The following is a 20,823-nucleotide window of genomic DNA, read 5'->3' on the forward strand; positions in this document are numbered from 1 at the left end:
TTTGTCTCAGGCTCCCATCAAGTTTGGCAGGACAGTCACTGACCTTACATCACTCCCCACCACCACACCACCAATGACATTAACATTGGATGTTTACCTAAATATTAAAAATAAATAAATAAATAAACATACCAAGGGCAAACAGACTTACCGACAGACACTAAACACCCAAAATGATCAGTAAAGGAGAAAAAAAACTTTTATTCTAAGCCCCTCTTCCATTTGTCTCAGAGCAGCTAACACTGTAACCAAGTTCTGGTGCAACAGTTTGCCCTGACAGTGACTGTTGATTAATCGTTACTATTTACTGCCCAGTAGTCTGCAAGCCACTGAGAGTCAAATAATATAACTGCGAAGGTCTAACAAGTGAGGAGTTTAAACACAGCCTTCTTCCTTGGTGAACAACCAACATATCTATTGATGGATCTTAACTCCAAGACAGACTCTTGCTATCAGAGGCACGCTTAGCGCTTTCACAGCCTTTGATCTACCCAGGAGCATGAATTCCTTTCCTATGAATAATTGTTCATGGTCATGGATTCTGTGTTGTACCACATAAATCTCCCTTCATGAGCTGAAGGATTAATTTCCTCCAGCTCTTGGGATTTTATTCTTTGACATTACTCAGCTACCAATTCCTTTCAGAACTGTCATAGTGGAAGAAAGCCATCTTACCCACTGCCACACTCCCTGCATGACTGGCTGAGGCAGGAGTTAAAAAAAAAAAAAAAAAATGCCCAGCTCCCTCTCCCCAGCTCAGGACAACTTCAAAGGCTATCCCAGCTTCCACACTCCTAGCAGGGTCAGCTGAGGTCTTCTCCCTCTGCCCAAGCCTGCTTATTTTTCTTACCCCTTCTGTTGTTGCTCCTGAGAACATTCCTAAATAAATTTCCTGCATGCAAATCTCCATCTGGGAGCTGGCTTTCCAATGAACCCAACCTGCTCCACTTACGGGACTTCCTAATATTGTGTTGTGTTAGTTACATAGAGCTATATGAAGAAACAAAAGTGATTCAGACAGTAAGTTCTGCTAATCATTGACATAAAAATTACTGGCACCCTTTCTTGGGACACCCAATTTTTTTTTTAAGTCTCACCTTTTTTCTTTATTTTTTTAAAGATTTTATTTATTTATTTTTGAGAGAGAGCACAAGCAGGGGGAGCAGAAGAAGGAGAAGGGGACTTGCTCTCCACTGAGCAAGGGGGACTCGACCCCAGGACCCTGGGATCATGACCTGAGCTGAAAGCAGAGGCTTAACTGACTGAGCCACCCAGGCACCCTGAAGTCTCACCTTTAAAGCTACCATATCTGCATATTTATTCCAGACGACTCTTTAAGCCTTCACAAAGGCCTTATGAATTCAAGGTTCAAGAAACCAAGGAAGATTCTTAAGTGAATTTAATCTGAGTATTCAGATCTATATCTATAATCTTCTCCTCCCCTTATAATTTAATAATCAAAGTAGAAGTTAGGGTGATGACTATGGTAGAGAATAGAAGTATAAACTATCCACTTATTCCAAACGGAACCAGTTTAGGTTGAGATGTATTCAATATAATTATCGTTTTTTGGTTTCTCTCTCTAAGAATTGTTTGCTGCTCCCGCTACTACTATTGTTGCTACTTGGAGGGCTACAAGATCCCAGAGGAGGTGATGCAGAGAAAGTAGGATCTGGATCAGAAGTGGGTTTTATCCAACCCAACACAACAAGGCATAGGTGGGTTAGAGAACCAGAGACATTACCAGGAAGCACTAGGCCTATAGCCAGGCATCAAGCCAGAGGTAGATAAGGAAGAAGACAGGACAACAAAGGAGCCAACCTGATCCTTGAAAAAACATTGAACAGGATGATGTATCTGGTACAATTTAAGGCATGTGGGTCGAAGCCAAGTGAAAGGTAAATGGGAGCTGGAGCTTCCTCGGTCAGGTTGCCTGGTGCACACAGCAGGGACCATCAGTGCAGCAATTTCAAATCTGCCCTGGACCAGCTCTCAACCTCCATCCCTTATCCCTGAATGCATCTCCTCAAAATGTCACCCACTGAAAACGACAATGGGGACTGGCAGGTGAAGAATGTGATAGCAAACATAGGGTCCCCAATCCCCTGAAATGTCTAACCCTTCCACACACTCATTTATTCTTCACACACGCTCTTCCATACCAAAAGAAGCACCCACTTCCCCACACACCACACGCTTGGGCATTCTGTGATCCCTTCACCACAGAACCCTCTTGCCACAGGTACAATGTACCAGAGACCACCTTGTGAGACCAACCATTGATCTCCCTCTGCTGAGGGGGTAGGTTCAGCCTACAATGCGGCTGATGGGTTGAGGGGAAAAATGGAAAGCTAAATTCCCTCAGTCCGTCCCTGATGAGATCAGGGCTGGAGAGGCAAGGCTGTGACTCACCCAGAATGCAGAATGCAGGGCTCAGGGCCCACGACGGTGACTGACAGCATAGAGTTACGAGTCAGTTTGTTGTTGCTGTCATCGTTTTTCAATTGTGTCAGGTTAGGAAAGGTACTTCTAACCCTAATTTTGAGACACCATAGATAAACCCCACATATCTGAAGGTGTCACTAAAAGTTTTCAAAATAAGATTTCTCTTACTTTTCTTCAATTCAAAAACACCTCTCGAAATTTTTAAAACAGATAATAAAATAATAAAAACACCTCTCTAGGCTACATGAGAGTTTTACAAAAGGGAGCCAAGTTCGGCCTGGGGAATAGACCTAAAATATGCCAGTACTCGCAGTCCCTTCCATATTTCTGTGCCTGTATTTCTGAATTTCCAAATTCCCAGTTAGGAATAACAGGCCTAAGGTTTCTAAAGTTGAGGCAGATCCCTTTCCCAAGTGACAGCCACAAAGAAACACTGTATCACACCTTATCTAAAGAAAAGGGAATGGTAAACTTTAGGGGGAAAAAAGTGTCCCAACATGCTCCCTGACCTTGAGCAACAGCTTTCCCCTCTCCGGTTCTCAGCATTCTACCTTCAAACCAGAAGACTGGGATCTCTAACTCCCAGCCCTCAAATTACCCAACCAGACAATTGCCAAACCCCGCCCCAAACTACCTGGTGATCTTAATATTTCTGCGTCTGGCTCCGCCCAGGGACTCCTTCCCTTCCAAGCCCTTTGTTAAATAGCTTGCCCTCTAAATGGCTTTTGCTCTGGAAACAGCACCTCGGAACTCCAGCCCGAGAAAGCACTCCCCAGTATGAGGGCTGCCCTGCTCCCCGTGGCCAGGGCAGCAAGCCTTGGCCTTAGCTTCTGGCTTCTGCTCTCCTGGGTAGACCGAGGTGTGGTCGCCAAGGAGCTCAAGTTTGTGACTTTGGTGAGTAGACTTTTCTCCTTGTTTTTCCCTTAAAACTGTTACCAGCTGGGGCTGATACCCAGGTCAGGTTTCACTTTACCCCCTACTGTGGTCTCCCAGAGTCCTAACTCAGAAAGTGCATAATCAAGTTTCGCAAGCTCCTCCTAACGAATACTTAACGTGTCCTGACAAAAAGTGTTTGCTTTGGCTATTTGTGCCTTTGCCGCTGTTATTTATTTATTCACGTATTTCACAGCTGCCCTGAGTGTGTGTTTTCCTCCTGACAGCCACAGACGCTGTGCCGGAAGCCCCAGCTGGCCACGTTAGCCCCAGGAGCTAACCAGGCTTCCCTCAGGGTGATGATTATTTGCTTGCAAACCAAAGAACAGCCATCTTCTGCATGAAGAAGCCCCTTCCCCTTTTCTTTATCAGGAAATTGGAAACTCTATCTGCCAACCGTCTTTGAAGCATAAAAGTGAAACTAAATTCGAGAAATTTCAGGGAGGACTTCCTGTTATGTAGATTTGATTGATCATTAAAATAATGTTTTTCTCCACCTCCGTATGTGTGACAAGTTGTGGGGAAAGCGGGGTGGCTGATGTGTAATGGGAAGGAAAGAAAATACACTGTGGACGTTTTCTTAAAAGTAGGTAGGAAGGGGGTTTGCGAAGTGAAGGGGATTTATCACTTTCCTGGGAGTCCTGGGGTTGATCCCTGTGTGTCCCTGGGTTTCCTTGTTTGTGATTTTCTCTGTATCTCTAATTCTCTTAACCTGTTGCACTCACTGTCTCCACCCCCTCCCGTCCTGCCTCTGCCCCTTTCTTTGTCTTTCACACCTGCTCTCTCAATCTCTCTCTCCCTCGCCTTTTTTGATAGATGGAAAATACGCTGGTAAATAAGTAAATTTTCTTCCTGTGAGAATACTCAAAATTTATTTCTATAATTTTCAGGGAGGTCATCCTTGACCTAAAAAAATCAAACATAAAATTCCTGTTTCCTCAGCTGAGTGTTTTCAGAACTCCTTTCTTTCTCTTCCACAGAACAAATTTCATAACCATATGATTATGCAAATTATGATTATTAGTGCAATAAATCTTTACTAGGTCATGAGTCAACAAATGAGAGAGAATCAGAGAAACATATCATCAATTTATTTACAAGTGATTTACCAGCTGTCAGACTTCTGTGCTGAAAAAAGAACCTGTGTCATATCGAGTACCTTCTGTAAAGAAATCCATGCAAGTGGGACTTTTACTTATATTCATGGGTTTCTTGCCAACACATACATTAAGCAAGTCTGGGGGACACAGCAGAAACTGCACTCTCAACACTGTAGACCTGTGGCAAGTTGGCTGAGAGGTAATCGTCTGTGAGGTATTACAGTGAACTTGGAGTTAACCGCATGTGGTCAATTCTGTGTCTGTTTTACTCCATCCAGCACAGGCTCACTCCCCTTGACTACCAAATGGTCGAGGGCTTCCTTTCTCCCTCCTCACTCTCAGTTAACAGGTGTTCAGGGACTACAACTTAATTCTACCCTAAGAAAAACCTGACAGACACACCTGGGTGGCTCAGTTAAGCAAGCATCTGCTATCACCTCAGGTTATGATCTCAGGGTCCTGGGATGGAATCCCACTTTAGACTCCCTGCTCAACAGGGAGTCTGCTTCTCCCTTTGCTTGCTGCTCCCTTGCTTGTGTTCTCTCTCTCTGACAAATGAATAAATAAAATCTAAAAAGATTTTATTTATTCATTTGTCAGAGAGTGAGCACAGGCAGACAGAATGGCAGGCAGAGGCAGAGGGAGAAGCAGACTCCCTGCTGAGCAAGGAGCCCAATGCGGGACTTGATCCCAGGACGCTGGGATCATGACCTGAGCCGAAGGCTGCCACTTAACCAACTGAGCCACCCAGGTGTCCCTGAATAAATAAAATCTTAAAAAAAAAAAAAAAGGAAAGAAAGAAAGAAACGACAAGAAAACCTTACAAAGATAGCTCTTTTGGAGCTATAAAGATTAACATTTATCACACAAGGCTAATGTTAATGATTTTTCCCAGCAAGGCTTTCTTCCATTAATGGTAGATGAAAAGCAACTTAATACAGCTTCTTGGCCCTTACCAAAGAATGTCTAAGGACTTGAGCGATGAGATACTACTTTTTTTTTTATTGATTATGGAGAATATTTGACCAAAAATGGTTAAATTATATACCCAGGCAAATCCTTAGAAAATTATTAGAACCAGAATAAAAGAAAGGTGCCTCTAATTAAAGTGGTAACATTTGTAACAATAACCAATCATCACTCGATGTTATTATATGCCGGGCACTGTTCTGAGAGTACGATATGGAAAATGTCCCTCCTTCCAACAACCCTGTGAAGTAGGGTTCCTAGGAAAACACAGGACACCCAGTTAAGTTTGAATTTCAGATAAACAGCAAATAATTTTATAGCATAAACTATGTTTCGTGCAATATTTGGGCATCCTGCAGTTTGGTTTGCTCCATCTGGCAACTGCTCTTTAAAATTTTACAGAAACTTTACTATCTCTGTTTTATAGATAAAGATATTGAGACGCAAAGAGGCTAAGCAACTTGTCCATAGTTACGTGGTAGCCGTGGTTTGTCAGGATATGAATCCAGGCTGTGTGACGGAGGCTCTGAGCCTGATCCCTATACATAGCCCATTCCTGCTGAAATGGAGCCAGCACATGGAGCTGAGAGCTCCCCCTGGAGGTTAGGTGCGCAGACAGCTCATAATCAGTAGGTAGTCTACTTGCTGTTATTCTGTGATCCAGGAAAAATAAATCTTTCCCACTTCTGAGACGCTGTCCTTGGCAGAAAGAGCAGGAAACTGTCCTTGGCTCTTGTTCTGTCTCATGAACAGAGTTATCACACAATCTTAAAACAGGTTTATCAACGTGTGTCCCATGGAATGCTAGTTTGACAAGTTGTTAACAGGAGTTGCTTGGAAGAAAAAATGGGTTTCAGGAGTCAAATCCGTTTTGGGAACAAAACAAGAGTCACATTGTATTTCAGGTCTCTAAAGGGCAGGACTCGTCAGTCTTTAATCAGTCTAACATCTCTGGGCACCTGAGTGGCTCAGTCAGTTAAACATCTGCCTTTGGCTCAGGTCATGATCCCAGCCAGGGTCCGGGTATCTGGCTTCCTGCTCAGTGGGGAGTCTGCTTTTCCCTCTCCCTCTGTCCTTCTGCTCATGCTCTCTTTCTCTCCCTCTCTTGCTTTATCTCAAATAAACAAATAAAATCTTTAAAAATGATAATAATAATATTTTAATATGTGCTGTGGCTGTAAAGGAAAGGAGCTAGTAGGAAACTATATTTCCTAAAATTTGACCACAGAAACCACCTCCTCTTTTCCCAGAGCGTCCCATAGAAAACCCTTAGAGAATCATTATTTTTAACTTTTTAGAGAACGAGTAATAAGTATGGTGAGTCTGGGAGGTCAAAAGAGACCTCTCTTGGTTGCCTTTTTCAGAAGGGAAGGGACCTGGATTCAGTGACCACCAGGATTAGAAGTAGGAGGAGGACATTCCAGGCTGATGGAACTTCACCGCCCTGAGGCTGGAACAATGTATTGGATGCAACAGCAGGGGCTCTGTGGCTAAGCATGTTTAACAAAAGTGTAAGATAGTAGCATCAAGGTCGGCAGGGCCAGATCAGGTAGGATGATGTAATACGGCAAACCCACTCAGCAGACTGGATAGAGATGGATCATTCCTGGGAGAACCAGACCATGGTTCTGTTTTTTAGAAAGTCACCTGTGATCTAAAAAGATAAAGTGAACGTGATGTGGGGGAGAAAACAGTGGGTAGCATTCATGGAAACCAAGGGATCTGGATGGCTCGTTCCGTCTCTTTGAACCTAAGTTTCCTTTTTGGTTCAGGACAGCAATAGGGCCAGCCTGGCCTTGCAGGAGTTCTGAGAATTGAAAGAGAGAGCAGGGAAGAGACTGTACAAAACCCTGGAGGGTTACACGGACATAAGAGGTTGTTATCCTGGATGTCTTCCTATTGCAGTTACCGCTGGGGCTGCAGAACAGTCCTGGGGCTGACCCTACATGTTTAGGTTTCTGAAGGATATCATACAGTACGATTGCTGGACTGAGAACAGCAGTTACAAATTTGGCAGAGCAGCTGTTAAGAAGTTTGCCTTACCACAGGCTTAAAAGCACTGAGGCACAGTCTAAAGGCTCCAGCTGAAACTCCAGGAGCTCAAGAATGGCATATGTGTACTTGAGGGCGCTCACTGATATGCATACCGACACATGCACACTGACACACACACACACATACTGATTTCCAGCGTCTGGGGATGCGGAGCGGGATGGTTTATTAATTGTCTCTGGTGGACACCCCTTTTGAGGAGCTCACAGCTTGTTTGAGCCACTATTTAAAAAATCCTTAAACCTTACTGCAGTATAGGGAGGTACAATTATTCCTGACCTGTAAGGACTGAGTAAGAAAGCTTGTTCAAGCCTGTGATTATGTTCCAGGGCTCTGCTGTTTAAATAACCCTCCTCTAAGGGCACCATGCTTATTTTTCTCCCTAGGCTACACTGTCATTTAGATGCATAATCTCAGTTCTATTTTTTAAGTAGTATTTGGGATTGTTGCTTACATCAGAGTTTTCCTGTAGTGCAACACCACCCCATCCCCTGCAACACAGAGAGCTTCTGATCTTAGAGGAAAAGTTCATAACGAAGCCCCAGATCCTGGATAGCCCACTGAAGGGATGCGAGGGTGTGTTTTAGCAGAGAAATGAGCCTCTTAACACGGGTTAAGAATGCTCGCATTGCAGGCACACCGTCTATGCTTGGATCTCTACTGTGTCATTTACATGCTGTGTGACCTTGGGGAGGTCACTTAACTAAGACTGATTTCCTTGTTTGTGAAATGAAGATAATATTCATAAATGCTTTGTAGAACTGATGAATGGATTAAATTATGAGAAGCACTTAGCACAGTTTCTGGGACATATCAAGCATTCAAAAAACCTTGAGGGACGCCTGAGTGGCTCAGTCGGTTGAGTGTCTGCCTTCGGCTCAGTTCATGACCCTGGGGTCCTGGAATCAAGTCTCCTTCTCCCTCTGCCCTTCACCCTACTTGTGCTCGCACACTCTCTCTCTCAAATAAATAAATAAAATCTTAAAAACAAAACAAAACAAAAACCTTGAGCTATTGTGGTTAAAGGCTGGTAAGAAGCATTGTAAATTATTTTACTATATCTCTCATCTAACTTCCCTTTGGCCAACTTAGGCATTCCCAACCAGAGATGATTTTGCCCCCTACAGCACATTTGGCAATGTCTGGAGAACTTTTTGATTGTCACAGTTAGGGACTGCTATTGCACTCTAGTGTGCAAAGGCCAGACATGCCACTAAACATTCTACAGGGAATAGGATAGCCCCTCACAAGGAATTATCCAGCCCAAAATGTCAACAGTGCTGAGGCTGAGATGCCCTGGAAACTAAACGTTGTAGGATTTATAATCAACTGAAACCACGTAACAATTTTAGTTACTCAGATCTAAGGAAGTATTTTGCACAATTACCTGGGATCTAAAAAGTCCAAAATATGTTTAGATTATAGAAAGAGAACTAATGAGGGGCCCCTGGGTGGCTCAGTCATTAAGCGTCTGCCTTCAACTCAGGTCATGATCCCAGGATCCTGGAATCAAGCCCCCCATCAGGCTCCCTGTTCAGCGAGGAACCTGCTTCTCCCTCTCCTGCTCCCCCTGCTTGTGTTCCCTCTCTCACTTTCTCTCTCTCTATCAAATAAATAAAATCTTTTTTAAAAAATTAAGGAAAAGAAAGAAAGATAGATAGATAGATCCACTACACCACGGTCTTTGTTTACAATGGCCTGTTCTGCTGCAATTTTTATTTCTCACCAGTTTAGGGGACCAAAAGGTAAGTTTTCTTTAGACACCAGAGACACAACCCAGGTCCTGCAAGCCTCCCTCACTTTCCTGGAATCCCATCTGAAAGATGGCTAAAATTGACAACTCTTCCTTACTCTGTGTCTCCTGGAGCATCTTAGCCAGGATGCTAAATGACAAGTGCAGGAAATCTCAGATAATGCAAGGTATCCTGCGGCCCTCCTCTGTATTAAAAATGCTTGCTGGCATCAGTATAGACTTCATCTTGGACTTCTGGAGTATTTTTCATGTCTTATCTTTTGCTGATAAAACAGCTTTGTATTTAGTTTGGTATTTTATTCAGAAAGCGTATTGGACTCAGAAAATACCAACATTTCGAAAGTCCTGACTACTCTCTCCAAAGAGGAAAATGTGCAATCAAAATAGCATGACATGTATACAAATCCTAAGGTATTAAGAATTAGCTTTTCTAATCTCCCTTTCCGTAAGTCCTTTATGTCTCATCTCCTAAAAATTAATAAATCATTGGCTCAAGATGGTCACAAATTGTATGTGACATTTAAAAGCGACTAGTATTATCATATGTAAAATCTTTTACACCGTAATTAAGAAAGAATACTTCTCATCAGAGCCTGTCTGCAATAAAGTGTTCTTGCAGAGTACCTGGGTGGCTCAGTGGGTTAAGCCTTTGCCTTTGGGCTCAGGTCATGATCTCAGAGTCCTGGGATCGAGGCCCGAATCGGGCTCTCTGCTCAGCAGGGAGACTGCTTTCCCCCTCTCTTGCCTCTCTGCCTACTTGTGATTTCCCTCTCTATCAAATAAATAAATAAAATCTTTTAAAAAGTAAACAATAAAGTGATCATGCTAAACTTTGTGTTCCTCCTTGCCCCAATATACAAACCAGTCTCTGTGTATGGCTCGTCTGCTTCCTAATGATGGACTGTCTCTTCACTTACATTACCTGAAACACGGGAAAGTGTTAGTGAGATGCAAACAGTGGTTCTTAACCTGAGATTTACCTGGGAGGCCTTTTTTATTTTAAAGATTTATTTACTTATTTATTTGAGAGGGAGAGAGAACCAGCAGGGAGGACAGGGAGAAACAGACTCCCCACTGAGCAGGGAACCAGACGCAGGACTTGATCCAATAACCCTGAGGTCATGACCTGAGTTGAAGACAGACACTTAACCCACTGAGCCACCCAAGCACCCCTTAAATGAGGAGGTCTTAAAAATCCTGATGCTCCGAATCACTTCTCGGCCTTTTAACTAAGATCAAGTGTAAAATCCTGATGCCCTGGCCACATCCCAATGTTGAGAACCAGTGGTTTAGAAGAATATCTATGAGGATGAGCTGAACTAAAACACCTAAGTGAAATTTGTAATGTTACTGTCTTGATCTCTTTTCAGGTATTTAGGCATGGAGACCGAAGTCCCATTGAAACCTTCCCTAATGACCCCATTAAGGAATCCTCATGGCCCCAAGGATTTGGCCAACTCACTCAGGTTGGTTGGATTTTCAGCTAAAAGGTTGCTGATGAGTCTTAAGGGAAACTGTGGAGTTTGTAATACATTGAAACCAAATAACCACTTAAGTTACTCAGATCTGGGAGATTATTTTGCATAATTACCTAGGAACTAAAAAGTCTAAAGTGTGTTTTGATCATGAAAGGCGAGGCAGTAATGGTTAACTTTGATAATTTCTGATCATGACCAAGTCACCCCTTGTGACTAGTAACTGTAGGAAAATTGTATAAAATTGCCCGTTTTGATCTTTTTTTTTTTTTTTTTTTTTTTTTTTTTTGCCCTGTTTGGCTTTATTAAAGTATAAGAGCTGTGCATGGCAACAGATGAACACATGAGCTTAAAGATGCTGAGGAGAGCCAAGAGATCCTTGGAAGCCAGCCCCTGAGTTGCTCAGCCTCCCTCCAAGGAAGCAGACAATAATCTTGTAATTGATAAACTGAATCAGCAGGTTTGGGAAGACAGGATTCCTTTGGAAGTGCTGATGCCAAATTTGATTTTTTTTATCAGCTAGATATACTGGGATTGGGCCTTCTTATAAGCGGTTCCTAAAAAATACTAAAGGAGAAGGTGAATGGGTGGGGGTGGGGGACAAAGGCACTGTAGTCCCTGCTCCAGAGCACCACTCCCTTCTCTTGCAACAGAGGGTGGCTCTTCTGTTCGGAGTCGGAGGCCCCATGTGTTGCTTCTGCTCTGATCAAAGCACTGTTTAAATACATTAAGAAAATGTCATAGACTGTTTAGAGTAGAATATCCCTAAACTTTTAACTAAGCATTTAAACCAATGGGTCTCAGTCTTGGCTAAACACTGAAATTATTTGGAGAGCTTTAAAAAATGTCGATGTCTGTCTGCCTCCCAGACAGAGGTTCTTACTTAATTCATCTAGGGTATAGCCTGGACATTGGGATTTTTAGAATCCCTCAGCTGATCAGTTGACTCTAATGTGCAGCCAAGTCTGAGAACCACTTCCCTAATTCAACCACAATGTTTCATAAAGGAGAAACCCCACAGAGGCTGTTTGAGGTCAGCACTTTTGGGCTCCCCGATCACAGCTCCTCCCACCATACCTTACTCCTACCCAGCTTTCAGCCCCTTAAAGGGATGGTAGGGGATGGTAATAAAAATTCAGGGCTACTTCTTTTTTATTTATTTATTTATTTATTTATTTATTTGACAGAGAGAAATCACAAGTAGATGGAGAGGCAGGCAGAGAGAGAGAGAGGGAAGCAGGCTCTCTGCTGAGCAGAGAGCCTGATGCGGGACTCGATCCCAGGACTCTGAGATCATGACCTGAGCCGAAGGCAGCGGCTTAACCCACTGAGCCACCCAGGCACCCCAGGGCTACTTCTTAATACCTGTGGCTGTGGGAAGACTCTTCCCTTGTTCAGCTTTTCCAGTAAGACTATAAGATTCTTTCAGGCTGTGAGATCTGGATTCTCCTTCTGGAAGTCTCTTGACTAGCCATCACATTTCCTAAAGCAGTGTTTCTCAAGCTTCCTAGAATGAATGTATCATTTGGGGATCTTGTTAAAATGTAGGTTCTAACAGTCAAAGGAAATGAAAACACTAATTCAAAAAGATATCTGCACCCCTGTGTTCATTGCAGCGTTATTTACAATAGCCGGGCTATAGAAACAACCTAAATGCCCATCAACAAATGGATGAATAAAGAAGTTGTGGTATAGATAGATAGATAGATATTATAATGGAACATTATTTAGCCATAAAAATGATAAAATCCTGCTGTCTATGACAACATGGATAAAACTTGAGGACATTATGCTAGATAATAAAAGCCAGACAAAGACAAATACTATATGATCTCGTTTATATGTGGAATCTAAAAAAATTTTAAGAACCAAACTCATTGAAAAAGGAATCAGATTTGTGGTTAACCAGAGGCAGGGGGTTGGGCGGGGGAGAAAACTGGGGAAAAGGTGGTCAAAAGGTACAAACTTCCAGTTACAAGGTAAATAAGTAGTAGGGATTTAATGTACAGTGTAACAACTATGGATAAAACAGCTCTATTAACACATGTGGAAGTTGTTAAGAGGGTAAATTCCAAGAGTTCTCATCACAAGGAAAAACAATTTCTTTGCTTTCTCTTTTTTTTTTTTTTTTTTTTTTTTTTTTTTTTTTTATTTTTTATAAACATATATTTTTTATATACATATATTTTTATCCCCAGGTCTGTGAATCACCAGGTTTACACACTTCACAGCACTCACCAAATCACATACCCTCCCCAATGTCCATAATCCCACCCCCTTCTCCCCAACCCCCTCCCCCCGGCAACCCTCAGTTTGTTTTGTGAGATTAAGAGTCACTTATGGTTTGTCTCCCTCCCAATCCCATCTTGTTTCATTTATTCTTCTACCCACTTAAGCCTCCATGTTGCATCACCACTTCCTCATATCAGGGAGATCATATGATAGTTGTCTTTCTCTGCTTGACTTATTTCGCTAAGCATGATACGCTCTAGTTCCATCCATGTTGTTGCAAATGGCAAGATTTCATTTCTTTTGATGGCTGCATAGTATTCCATTGTGTATATATACCACATCTTCTTGATCCATTCATCTGTTGATGGACATCTAGGTTCTTTCCATAGTTTGGCTATTGTGGACATTGCTGCTATAAACATTCGGGTGCATGTGTCCCTTTGGATCACTACATTTGTATCTTTAGGGTAAATACCCAATAGTGCAATTGCTGGGTCATAGGGCAGTTCTATTTTCAACATTTTGAGGAACCTCCATGCTGTTTTCCAGAGTGGCTGCACCAGCTTGCATTCCCACCAACAGTGTAGGAGGGTTCCCCTTTCTCCGCATCCTCGCCAGCATCTGTCATTTCCTGACTTGTTGATTTTAGCCATTCTGACTGGTGTGAGGTGATATCTCATTGTGGTTTTGATTTGTATTTCCCTGATGCCAAGTGATATGGAGCACTTTTTCATGTGTCTGTTGGCCATCTGGATGTCTTCTTTGCAGAAATGTCTGTTCATGTCTTCTGCCCATTTCTTGATTGGATTATTTGTTCTTTGGGTGTTGAGTTTGCTAAGTTCTTTATAGATTCTGGACACTAGTCCTTTATCTGATATGTCGTTTGCAAATATCTTCTCCCATTCTGTCAGTTGTCTTTTGATTTTGTTAACTGTTTCCTTTGCTGTGCAAAAGCTTTTGATCTTGATGAAATCCCAGTAGTTCATTTTTTCCCTTGCTTCCCTTGCCTTTTGCGTTGTTCCTAGGAAGATGTTGCTGCGGCAGAGGTCGAAGAGGTTGCTGCCCGTGTTCTCCTCAAGGATTTTGATGGATTCCTTTCGTACATTGAGGTCCTTCATCCATTTTGAGTCTATTTTTGTGTGTGGTGTAAGGAAATGGTCCAATTTCATTTTTCTGCATGTGGCTGTCCAATTTTCCCAGCACCATTTATTGAAAAGGCTGTCTTTTTTCCATTGGACATTCTTTCCTGCTTTGTCGAAGATTAGTTGACCATAGAGTTGAGGGTCTATTTCTGGGCTCTCTATTCTGTTCCATTGATCTATGTGTCTGTTTTTGTGCCAGTACCATGCTGTCTTGATGATGACAGCTTTGTAATAGAGCTTGAAGTCCGGAATTGTGATGCCACCAACGTTGGCTTTCTTTTTCAATATCCCTTTGGCTATTCGAGGTCTTTTCTGGTTCCATATAAATTTTAGAATTATTTGTTCCATTTCTTTGAAAAAGATGGATGGTACTTTGATAGGAATTGCATTAAATGTGTAGATTGCTTTAGGTAGCATAGACATTTTCACAATATTTATTCTTCCAATCCAGGAGCATGGAACATTTTTCCATTTCTTTGTGTCTTCCTCAATTTCTTTCATGAGTACTTTATAGTTTTCTGAGTATAGATTCTGTGTCTCTTTGGTTAGGTTTATTCCTAGGTATCTTATGGTTTTGGATGCAATTGTAAATGGGATTGACTCCTTAATATCTCTTTCTTCTGTCTTGCTGTTGGTGTAGAGAAATGCAACTGATTTCTGTGCATTGATTTTATATCCTGACACTTTACTGAATTCCTGTATAAGTTCTAGCAGTTTTGGAGTGGAGTCTTTTGGGTTTTCCACATATAGTATCATATCATCTGCGAAGAGTGATAATTTGACTTCTTCTTTGCCGATTTGGATGCCTTTAATTTCCTTTTGTTGTCTGATTGCTGAGGCTAGGACCTCTAGTACGATGTTGAATAGCAGTGGTGATAATGGACATCCCTGCCGTGTTCCTGACCTTAGCGGAAAAGCTTTCAGTTTTTCTCCATTGAGAATGATATTTGCGGTGGGTTTTTCATAGATGGCTTTGATGATATTGAGGTATGTGCCCTCTATCCCTACACTTTGAAGAGTTTTGATCAGGAAGGGATGTTGTACTTTGTCAAATGCTTTTTCAGCATCTATTGAGAGTATCATATGGTTCTTGTTCTTACTTTTATTGATGTGTTGTATCACATTGACTGATTTGCGGATGTTGAACCAACCTTGCAGCCCTGGAATAAATCCCACTTGGTCGTGGTGAATAATCTTTTTAATGTACTGTTGAATCCGATTGGCTAGTATTTTGTTGAGTATTTTCGCATCTGTGTTCATCAAGGATATCGGTCTATAGCTCTCTTTTTTGGTGGGATCCTTGTCTGGTTTTGGGATCAAGGTGATGCTGGCCTCATAAAATGAGTTTGGAAGTTTTCCTTCCATTTCTATTTTTTGGAACAGTTTCAGGAGAATAGGAATTAGTTCTTCTTTAAATGTTTGGTAGAATTCCCCCGGGAAGCCGTCTGGCCCTGGGCTTTTGTTTGTTTGGAGATTTTTAATGACTGTTTCAATCTCCTTACTGGTTATGGGTCTGTTCAGGCTTTCTATTTCTTCATGGTTCAGTTGTGGTAGTTTATATGTTTCTAGGAATGCATCCATTTCTTCCAGATTGTCAAATTTATTGCCGTAGAGTTGCTCATAGTATGTTCTTATAATAGTTTGTATTTCCTTGGTGTTAGTTGTGATCTCTCCTCTTTCATTCATGATTTTATTTATTTGGGTCCTTTCTCTTTTCTTTTTGATAAGTCAGGCCAGGGGTTTATCAATTTTATTAATTCTTTCAAAGAACCAGCTCCTAGTTTCGTTGATTTGTTCTATTGTTTTTTTGGTTTCTATTTCATTGATTTCTGCTCTGATCTTTATGATTTCTCTTCTCCTGCTGGGCTTAGGGTTTCTTTCTTGTTCCTTCTCCAGCTCCTTTAGGTGTAGGGTTAGGTTGTGTACCTGAGACCTTTCTTGTTTCTTGAGAAAGGCTTGTACCGCTATATATTTTCCTCTCAGGACTGCCTTTGTTGTGTCCCACAGATTTTGAACCGTTGTATTTTCATTATCATTTGTTTCCATGATTTTTTTCAATTCTTCTTTAATTTCCCGGTTGACCCATTCATTCTTTAGAAGGATACTCTTTAGTCTCCATGTATTTGGGTTCTTTCCAAACTTCCTTTTGTGGTTGAGTTCTAGCTTTAGAGCATTGTGGTCTGAAAATATGCAGGGAATGATCCCAATCTTTTGATACCGGTTGAGTCCTGATTTAGGACCGAGGATGTGATCTATTCTGGAGAATGTACCATGTGCACTAGAGAAGAATGTGTATTCTGTTGCTTTGGGATGAAATATTCTGAATATATCTGTGATGTCCATCTGGTCCAGTGTGTCATTTAAGGCCTTTATTTCCTTGCTGATCTTTTGCTTGGATGACCTGTCCATTTCAGTGAGGGGAATATTAAAGTCCCCTACTATTATTGTATTGTTGTTTATGTGTTTCTTTGATTTTGTTATTAATTGGTTTATATAGTTGGCTGCTCCCACGTTGGGGGCATAGATATTTAAAATTGTTAAATCTTCTTGTTGGACAGACCCTTTGAGTATGATATAGTGTCCTTCCTCATCTCTTATTACAGTCTTTGGCTTAAAATCTAATTGATCTGATATAAGGATTGCCACTCCTGCTTTCTTCTGATGTCCATTAGCATGGTAAATTCTTTTCCACCCCCTCACTTTAAATCTGGAGGTGTCTTCGGGCTTAAAATGAGTTTCTTGGAGGCAACATATAGATGGGTTTTGTTTTTTTATCCATTCTGATACTCTGTGTCTTTTGACAGGGGCATTTAGCCCATTCACATTCAGGGTAACTATTGAGAGATATGAATTTAGTGCCATTGTATTGCCTGTAAGGTGACTGTTACTGTATATGGTCTCTGTTCCTTTCTGATCTACCACTTGTAGGCTCTCTCTTTGCTTAGAGGACCCCTTTCAATATTTCCTGTAGAGCTGGTTTGGTATTTGCAAATTCTTTCAGTTGTTGTTTGTCCTGGAAGCTTTTAATCTCTCCTTCTATTTTCAATGATAGCCTAGCTGGATATAGTATTCTTGGCTGCATGTTTTTCTCGTTTAGTGCTCTGAAAATATCATGCCAGCTCTTTCTGGCCTGCCAGGTCTCTGTGGATAAGTCAGCTGCCAATCTAATATTTTTACCATTGTATGTTACAGACTTCTTTTCCCGGGCTGCTTTCAGGATTTTCTCTTTGTCATTGAGACTTGTAAATTTTACTATTATGTGACGGGGTGTGGGCCTATTCTTATTTATTTTGAGGGGCATTCTCTGAACCTCCTGAATTTTGATGCTTGTTCCCTTTGCCATATTGGGGAAATTCTCCCCAATAATTCTCTCCAGTATACCTTCTGCTCCCCTCTCACTTTCTTCTTCTTCTGGAATCCCAATTATTCTAATGTTGTTTCGTCTTATGGTGTCACTTATTTCTCGAATTCTCCCCTCGTGGTCCAGTAGCTGTTTGTCCCTCTTTTGATCAGCTTCTTTATTCTCTGTCATTTGGTCTTCTATATCACTAATTCTTTCTTCTGCCTCATTTATCCTAGCAGTGAGAGCCTCCATTTTTGATTGCACCTCATTAATAGCTTTTTTGATTTCAACTTGGTTAGATTTTAGTTCTTTTATTTCTCCAGAAAGGGCTTTTATATCTCTCGAGAGGGTTTCTCTAATATCTTCCATGCCTTTTTCGAGCCCGGCTAGAACCTTGAGAATTGTCATTCTGAACTCTAGATCTGACATATTACCGATGTCTGTATTGATTAGGTCCCTAGCCTTCGGTACTGCCTCTTGTTCTTTTTTTTGTGGTGAATTTTTACGTCTTGTCATTTTGTCCAGATAAGAGTAAATGAAGGGGCAAGTAAAATACTAAAAGGGTGGCAACAACCCCAGGAAAATATGCTTTAGCCAAATTAGAAGAGATCCAAAATCGTGAGTGGGGAGAAAGGGGATAAAAAGAGGTTCAAAAAGGAAGAAAGAAAAAAGAAAAAAAAAAAAAAAAAAAAAAAAAAAAGAAAAGAATTTTTTTTAAAAAAGAAAACACCTAAGAAAAATGTAAAAAAATATATATATATATTAGATAAACTAGTAAAAAATCGTTAAAAAAGAAAAAGGTAACAGTTAAAAAAAAAAAAAAATTTTACCCGAAGGCGAGAAAAAAAAAAAAAAAATGAAAAAGAAAAAATTAAATTAACTGCAAGACTAAAAAAAATCACAGGAAAAAAGCCATGAGTTCCGTGCTTGGCTTTCTCCTCCTCTGGAATTCTGCTGCTCTCCTAGGTATTGAAACCGCACTCCTTGGTAGGTGAGCTTGGTCTCGGCTGGATTTCTTGTTGATCTTCTGGGGGAGGGGCCTGTTGTAGTGATTTTCAAGTGTCTTTGCCCCAGGCGGAATTACACCGCCCTTACCCGGGGCCGGGGTGAGTAATCCGCTCGGGTTTGCTTTCAGGAGCTTTTGTTCCCTGAGCGCTTTCCGTAGAGTTCCAGAGGACGGGAATACAAATGGCGGCCTCCTGGTCTCCGGCCCGGAGGAGCCGAGAGCCCAGGGCCCCACTCCTCAGTGCGCCCTCAGAGAACAGCGCCCAGTTACTCCCGTCTGCCTGACCTCCGGCCGCGCTCCGAGCTCACCGAGCCTGCGACCGGTTCAAGGTAACACGGAGCTGCGAGCTTACTGTCGGCTCTGTCTCTGTAGCCGGCTTTCCCGTTCCAATACCCGCAAGCTCTGCGACACTCAGACACCCCCGATCCTTCTGTGACCCTGCGGGACCTGAGGCCACGCTGACCCCGCGTGGGCTTCGCTCCGGTTTAGCCTCTGGAGCGATGTCCCTCCGCGGAACAGACTTTTAAAAGTCCTGATTTTGTGCGCGGTTGCTCCGCCGCTTGCCGGGAGCCGGCCCCTCCCCCCGGGGTCTATCTTCCCGTCGCTTTGGATTCACTTCTCCGCCGGTCCTACCTTTCAGAAAGTGGTTGTTTTTCTGTTTCCAGAATTGCTGTTCTTCTTCTCTTCGATCTGCCGATGGATTTTCAGGTGTTTGCAATCTTTAGATAAGCTATCTAGCTGATCTCCGGCTAGCTGAAGCAGTCTCAGCTTGCTACTTCTCCACCATCTTGACTCCTCCCCCTGCTTTCTCTTTTTATTGTATCTCTATGAAATGACAGATGCTAACTAAATTTATAACAGTGATCATTTCCCAATATATGTAAACCAAATTGTATGCTGTATATCTTAAACTTATACAGTGATATATGTCAATTCTATCGCAATAAAACTTAGGGGGAAAAATGCAGATTCTAATTCAGCATGTCTGACATGGACTTAAGAGTCTTTATTTCTAACATACTCCAAGGTGAAGCCAGTGATGCTGGTACATGGCCTCTCTTGAAGTCACAAAGTTCTAGAGCTCAAATTCCTGCCCTTGGCCAGGTACTTGCAATCTACATCATGACAAGGTGATGGCCTTCCAGGTCAGTGGTTCTCAAAGTGTGGTCCCTGGACGAGCAACATCACCATTACTTGGAAACATGTCAGAAATGTAGATTGTCTGGCCCTCCCCACTGAACCAGAAACTCGGGGCTTCAGTTCTTGGAACCTTGTTTCAGTGACTCCTCCAGGTGATTCTGTGCACACTGACATTTGAAAACCACTGCTCTATAGAAGATGACTCTGGTCAAAATGCAGCTGTCAGTTAGTACAACAAATTAGGCCCAAAGTACCTGCTTCTTTACCTACCCGTGTCATCCAGGAAACTAGCAAAACTCAAAGCACGCATTACTCTTTTCCCATCTCCTTCCCCAACCTAGGGGTCAGTGATGATCATGGCAGCTAGGACCACAAGCAAAGGCACGAGTGGGACCAAGCAGAGGCTACAAGGACCACAGGCTTTCTAACTCCTGAAGCTCTAATAAAACTCGGGATTAAAGACAGACTTGAAGGCAGTGTTTCTCAAAGCATGGCACTCTACTGCATGGATCTGAATCACTTGGGGTGCTTGTTAAAATGCAGATTCCAGGGCCACCCTGGGATCTAACAAACAGGAAATCTCTGAGGACAATGCTCAGGCATCTGCATTTCAACAAGCATCACTAGATAATTTTGCTGCTGATGCACAGTAATGCTTGAGGATCACTGAACTAAATCAGCATTTCTTAATGATTACTGGCCATCAGAATCTTAGGAAGCTTGTTAAAAAAGGCGTTCCTGAGCTCCACCCCCTCAGTAGATCAAGATGGGGCCTAAGAATCTGGTTTCTAACATATTCCCAAGTGATGCTAATCCTGCTGATCCCCAGACCACACTTGGAGTAACAGGCTCTAGTTTTTCATGAACCGGGCATAAATAAACTGTGCAGATAATAAATCATTACACCCAGAGGTTGAAAGTGATCTTCAGATTCATCAAGCCCAGCTTCTTATCAGGTGGTTGAATTTCTTCCACAAAAGCTCCACTGGTTAACCAACTGGTTAACCTGCTCTCTTGAATGTTCTACCAACAAAGATGAGCCAGTGATGTTCTACCACACCAGAGATGAACCATTTACTTAGATCAGTCACCAGCTATTAACTGTGCAAGGCTCTATGTGTAGTGCTAACGAAGGTTACATGAATTTTCTCAAGTAGTCATGGCTGAAGAGCACAACTCTCTTTTCTTGTTTTTATTTAAAAATATGTAAATATGTCTATATTTCATTTACAT

At 42.0% G+C, this 20,823-nt stretch overlaps 1 protein-coding gene across 4 annotated transcripts in view; it reads left to right on the forward strand.

Annotated features, from left to right (window-relative positions):
- Window positions 1-3,121: 3,121 nt before the first annotated feature.
- Window positions 3,122-20,823, forward strand: part of ACP3 (acid phosphatase 3) — a 70,560-nt gene continuing 52,858 nt past the window's right edge. For 3 of the 4 annotated variants that reach the window (XR_009350893.1, XM_059162606.1, XM_059162605.1), the window contains exons 1-2: window positions 3,124-3,339; window positions 10,623-10,718. Coding sequence is in view for 3 of the 4 variants with exons in the window: in XM_059162606.1 (XP_059018589.1) it covers window positions 3,223-3,339; window positions 10,623-10,718 (213 nt within the window). In the remaining variant the exon portion in view is untranslated. Of the gene's footprint in view, window positions 3,340-10,622; window positions 10,719-20,823 lie in introns of all 4 variants that reach the window. The other variant, XM_059162607.1, reaches the window with a different exon arrangement.

Source organism: Mustela lutreola, chromosome 2 (genome assembly GCF_030435805.1).
Source record: "Mustela lutreola isolate mMusLut2 chromosome 2, mMusLut2.pri, whole genome shotgun sequence".
NCBI lineage: Eukaryota > Metazoa > Chordata > Mammalia > Carnivora > Mustelidae > Mustela > Mustela lutreola.